We start from the raw sequence: 5,808 nt of genomic DNA on the forward strand, positions 1-5,808 counted from the left end.
GGACCAGGACCCCGGCCAGCGGCATGCCCGGCACGGCTGGCCTGGCCTGAGGGGGCGCTCACCTGTGCAGCCGTAGTTGTAGATGTTGAAGGTCAGCGTGTCCATGATGTTCCTGAGCCGCTTCATGAGGATGGAGTCGGGCAGCGACTTCTTCAGCGACAGCCCGAAGACGTCGAGGAAGGCGCTCAGGGAGTACTGGTACATGGTGGTCACCAGCGCCATCTCCGACAGCACGAAGAACAGGATGGCGCCCCGCCGCGCCGCTGGCCGGTAGCCGTCCCGCAGCCGGTCGATGTCCAGGGCCGTCTTCTCCGCCAGCTTGAGCTTCTCCGACACCTGCAGGAAAGGTGCAGGTTGCCAAGGAGACGGGACGCTTGCACCCCTAACCAAGGGGACTGTAAACAGGAGGCAGAGGGAGGGAGTGGGAGAGGCGCAAGAGAAAAAACAAAAAATGACCCGTGGGGCGCTCCCAGGGCCCAGCAGGCGCCCGCCGTGGCGAGAGGTGGTGGGCACCCGCGGCTCGACCCCACAGCACCTCTCCCGACAGCCCCACATTTCACCTGGAGACGCGCAGCACCCCCATCTCATTCCACACGGGGCTGCACCCCAACTCCAGGACCCACCACGCCACACAACACCTCCCCTGGGCCGTGGATGGTCGCTGGGCGTGGGATTTAATGACTCTCAGGGCCTTCGTGATGGGGACAGGGAGAGTCCCACGTCCCCCGGAGACTTGACCTGAACGGACACGAGCCAGACCTATGAGACCACGGGGAGCTTGGCTCCCAGGAAGGCAGAGAACAAAGCCAACCGCAGAAGGCCCAGCCCAGAAACGGGAAGGTGAGTCTGGGTGACAGGCTTGGCGTCCTGGATCCAGCCCTGCCTGAAGCTGGCACGGACCTTCCTGTTTTGTAAGCTGATAAACGCCTTCCAACGTCAGCGAAGGAGGTTGGGTTTCCCATCCCTCTCAAGGGCAAAAGGCTGACCTAAGGCCCAAGGGCCTGGGGAGACCTTTCGGACACCCTTCCCCACAGCGCCCACCCCACAGCGCCCATTTCTCATCAGGCAAACCCTCAGGAGACTCAAAGCCCGCGTCCAGGAGCACAGGTTGACGTCCTCCCGCCAAAGCCCCCGATCCCAAGGCCCGGGACCCTGAGCGCAGCCGAGACGCGGTGCGCTCCCTGAGCGGCGGACCTCCGTGGCCTTGGACTTGGTCTCCTCCAGCGTCTGCACCAGCTCCACGTTGTCCAGCATGTTGCCCGTGGAGGTCGCCAGCTCCCGCAGCAGCGAGTCTTCCAGGTCCTTCAGCAGGTTCTTGTTCTCGCTCGTCTCCTGGATGAGGTGCTCCCGCTGCTCCTCCAGCTCGTGCCTCTCGAAGGCCACCAGCACGCTCAGCAGCTGGTCCTCCAGGCCTTTCAGAGTGACTGGGGGGACACGGGCGGCCTCACTGCTCTGTCCCCCGACAGGCGTGCAGGAGGCTGGCGATCAGTGACTCTCCTCCTTGATATTTCTCTCTCTCTCCCTCTCCCTTCCTCTCTGAAATCATTAATAATATACATATTTTTAAAAGATGTGACTAAGAGCCTGGTGGGGTCACTGAATGAAATGCGGGCCGTGAAGGCCTTGTCTCAGATGGCGGTCTCCCTGGCACCACCCGCCTGCCCGGCGGCCCCGGCCCTTACCGGTGTAATTGATGACCATGGCTTTCCCGAACACGGACGGCGTGTACCGAGGGTTGGCCAGCTTGGTGGTGAGGTAGAGCCGGAAGTTGGAGTCGTAGTCCACTTCCTTGTCGCCCAGGATGATGAACTGCCGGCCCTGGGAGAACTTGATGTTTTTCTCCAGGACGTTGTCGATCACCGGGTCGATGTACTCGTCCACGTCGTGGAAGAGGAAGGGCGTGCCGTACTTGATGGACATCTCCAGCAGCTTGAGGAAGTCGGGGTCGTTGAAGGAGGCGACCTGGAGGGCGGGAGGCAGTGCCGAGGGTCAGCCCTGGCCTCACACGTGGGGGTGGCCTTGGACTCCAAGCAGATACATTCCGGGGAGCAAGGACCAGGAACAATAAGGAAAAGGTCAAACTCAACGTCAGGGATTTGCTGACGATTTCAGCAAAGTGACTGGGCCCATCAGTATGAAAACATGACCATAAAACCCACAGACACCTGCACACGGATGTCACCATCGCCAACAAGTGGAGACACGCTCCCCGTGCCTCGGTGGCGGGCGGGTGAACGGGGTGCGGGCACAGTGGATACCGCGCGGCACCAACAGGAAGCAGAGGCCCCGCCACAGTGCGGGGAACATGGTGCGGAGTGAGAGGCCAGACACAGGCCAGTGCCTCTGTGACCCCTTCCCAGGGAGATGCAGGGACGGGGATCCGAGGACAAGAAATCTGAGTGGCCGCCAGAGACTGCGGGTGGAAGAACTGGGGGAGGTGACGATGCTCAAGGACACAGCACTCCTTTGGGGGCGACAGACATGGACTCTGCTGGTGGTTACACCACTCGGTGAAGACGTAACACCCCGCACGTCTGTCTGCAGCGAGGAACTGCAGCCTCCGAAAGCAAAGCGATGGGACCCTCAGGGCCAGGCCCTGTGCTGTCGGGGGACGAAGAGGAGCAGAGCACGACCTCTGCCCTCAGCTGCTCACAGCCTCGGGGCAACGCGCAGATCAGAGCAGAGGAACAGCCGGGCTCCACCCCCTTCCTGACTCCACACGGGGCTCAAGGCTGGGCATTTCGCTGGGCACTGCTGGGGCCGGGGTGCCGGGAGGGGCAGGGCCGTACCCGAAGGTTGTTTTTCTCCTCTTTTCTCTTGATCCAGTTGAGGGCCTGCTGCTGGGGGTCGATGCAGAGGGGGAAGCGGCTGGCCCGGGTGGTGAGGATGCCGTTCTGAATGGAGAGCTCGTCGGGGGGCAGGCCCTGGGAGCCCCACCTGGAAGGGACAGCGGCAGGGAAATCCATTTCTCTTGCCAAGTTGTGAACCAAGGACTAGGGTGGTGGGGTCGGCTTCCCAGAACAATCCACAGTCCCGAGACCGCTGGTCCCTCCTCGGGGCGCGGACACACACCTGCTGATCTCCACTTCGTCCGTGAGCAGGCTCTCCAGGCGGAAAGGGACGCTCAGGGGGATCTCCCGCTCCGTGATGTCCTGCTGCCAGACCTGGTTGACCATCTCGTTGCGGAACTCCCAGGTGAAGGCGCCCTCGTAGCTCAGGAAGGCCGCGCACAGCAGGCAGTCGCCCAGCAGCCGGACACGCCGGTGCATCAGCTCGTCCAGGTCCCTCAGCCACCTGGCGCAGGAGGGCGATGTGGTGAGCAGGCACCTTCCTGTACCCTCTAAAGAACATTCCAGAAGAACCAACTGGACCCACTGCTAACTGGGACACAGAGGGAAACATCGATGTGAGAGAGACACATCGATGGGTTGCCTCCCACACATGCCCGGACTAGGGCCAGGGGATCGAGTCTGCAAACCCAGGTACGTGCCCTCGACCAGAATCGAACCCGGGACCCTTCATTCCCGACGCCCTATCTATCCACTGAGCCAAACCAGCGAGGGCTAAATCAGACTCTCCCCCTGTTTCCAGAGGAGAACGCAGACGCCCGCCCACCTGACGTTCTCAGACCCCAGCCCCGAGATGAGCTTGTCGGCGGCGATGAGCCGGCGCTCCATGATCTCCGCCTCCTCCTGCAGCTTCTGCTTCTCCAGGATGGCCGCCTCGTACTTGGCCCCCAGGGCTTCCAGCTCTCTCTGGAGCGCCGCCAGCTCGTTCTGGATCTTCTCCAGCTCCCGCTTCGTGAGGAAGTAGTTCCGCTCCAGCCTGGCCACCTACGGAGACAGTCGCGGGACGGTGGGGAAGTGGTCCATGGCGGGCAGGGCCACGAGCCGCACCCCGGCTGACTCCGCCTGCTTCCTAACGAGGTCCGTGCCCTTTGGGGCTACCCCTGCCACGGCGAGACCGTCCTGTGACTGTCGGCGACCGCCGCCCTCGACAGCAACCTTGAATCTCTTTCATCCTGCTCTCTTCACACAAAATTGGAAAATCTTTAGGACAGTTTCTGTCAGTTCCCATTAGGCCCAAATGAGAGCTGTAGTTTGTTTATTGGGGAGAAAATGTTTATGGGGCTTAAAATCGAGCTTCTCCGAGGGCAGAATTTGCCGGAATTCTCCCAGCAAAGCAGTGGGCACGTTAACTCTGACTCCAAATGGGTCCCTCAGCGGCAGTGCTTGCGCCTGACGGACGGGCGATACCTTTTCTCTCTTGGGCTTGATCTCTTTAAAAACGTCGCAGTAGCTCATGACGGCTTCGACGAACTTCAGCATCCCCAGGCCTGCTTTGCTCACAGCCTCCATTTCTTCAATGGTGGTGTTGAGAGTCTTCAAGAGACCTGACGGTCAAAGGCGCCATGGCTCAGTGATGGGGAAGACTTGCCCGTGGACAAGGCACGTGACCGGGACCCAGAGTCCCACGGACAGCAGGGTGGGTCCAACCCTGAACATGTTTTAAGTCAGAGGATGTTTCAGATGTGACGGCACAGAACGTCCCATGACCCGGGCGCTTCCCTATGGCCGCGGCAGCCCCAGGGGACTCCCAGCCGGTGCCAAGGCCCAGAGCAGGGCACTAACGGCTCGCAGGCCATTAGGGGCCACGGCGGCCTCTCCCGCTCCCCCACCCACAGCGCCTGGGGTTTCTGGGGTTGGCAGCCTTTGTGTGGCCTTTGGTTTGTGTCTAAGTGGCTGCAGAAGTGCGCGGGGTGACAGTGCTGAGCAGCGTTGGGGAGAACAGTGGTGCCAGGCACTCGTGCCGTCTGTCACGGCGGCCTCTCCCGCTCCCCCACCCACGGCGCCTGGGGTTTCTGGGGTTGGCAGCCTTTGGTTTGTGTCTAAGTGGCTGCAGAAGTGTGCGGGGTAACAGTGCTGAACAGCGTTGGGGAGAACAGTGGTGCCAGGTACTCGTGCCATCTTAGCAAAGACTGTTCCCCTCCCACCCCCACCCCCCCGGGCTCAGGCCTGCGGGCCAGGCGGGGTGGGCACTCTGTGCTGAAGTCAGGGGCTGGCCGTGGGCGGTGCCGCCCGCCTCCACACCCTCCCCACCAGGGACCCGCAGGAGAGCTTATGCGGCAAGAGGCACAAGAGGAGAGCTCAGGGGTTAGGCCGACTCCAGGCACCACCAGGCCTGTCGGGAGGCGCAGAAGGTGGCGCTGGCCTGAGTGCCAGGAGACGGGCCTGTCCTGCTTCCCGGGACAGCGCCACCATCTGCCTCCAGAACCCCCTCCATCCGCAGGGCCACGGGCCCCCCTGCCTGCGACAAGTCCCTCCTGGCTCTCCATCCCGGCCCCCGGGACTGAGGTGCCCCGTGGAGAGCGAGCCTGGCCTTCCCGCCACGCCCACACGCACTTCGGATGTTCTTCACTTGGCCCTGGGTGATGGAGTCGAAGTCGATCTCCATGAGCGAGCGCAGGAAGTTGGGGTCGGACATCATGCCCTTGGCGGTCTTCCAGTTGAGCTCCTTGTAGCCCTTCATGATGAGGATGCACTCGCACACCGTCTGCACCTGCTTCGGGGGCTTCGCGAAGGACCTGGCGGACACGGGAGGCGGGTGAGCGCAGCCTCAACGAGGGTCCTGGCACATGCGCACCTGGAGCTGGGCCTCGGAGCGGCCATGCGTGGGGGCAGGAAGCCACGTCCCAGCGGTACTTGGGCTCCAGGGCGAGCTGCTCCGAGGGCAGGTCTGGGGCCTCACCCTTTGGCCGCGCCCCCCAACCCCCGCATCGCCCAGGGCCCCCAGGGGGGCACTTTGCTG

General features: G+C 62.7%; 1 protein-coding gene across 1 annotated transcript in view; it reads right to left on the minus strand.

Moving 5' to 3' along the window:
- Positions 1 to 5,808, minus strand: part of DNAH10 (dynein, axonemal, heavy chain 10) — a 65,258-nt gene that overhangs the window by 10,840 nt on the left and 48,610 nt on the right. The window contains exons 57-64 of the mRNA XM_005886314.2: positions 5,403 to 5,584; positions 4,257 to 4,393; positions 3,616 to 3,833; positions 3,073 to 3,294; positions 2,790 to 2,937; positions 1,683 to 1,962; positions 1,195 to 1,424; positions 63 to 336 (exon numbers count right to left, since the gene is read on the minus strand). Coding sequence (XP_005886376.1) covers positions 63 to 336; positions 1,195 to 1,424; positions 1,683 to 1,962; positions 2,790 to 2,937; positions 3,073 to 3,294; positions 3,616 to 3,833; positions 4,257 to 4,393; positions 5,403 to 5,584 — 1,691 coding nt within the window. The remainder of the gene's footprint in view (positions 1 to 62; positions 337 to 1,194; positions 1,425 to 1,682; positions 1,963 to 2,789; positions 2,938 to 3,072; positions 3,295 to 3,615; positions 3,834 to 4,256; positions 4,394 to 5,402; positions 5,585 to 5,808) is intronic.

Source organism: Myotis brandtii, unplaced genomic scaffold (genome assembly GCF_000412655.1).
Source record: "Myotis brandtii unplaced genomic scaffold, ASM41265v1 scaffold97, whole genome shotgun sequence".
Lineage (NCBI taxonomy): Eukaryota > Metazoa > Chordata > Mammalia > Chiroptera > Vespertilionidae > Myotis > Myotis brandtii.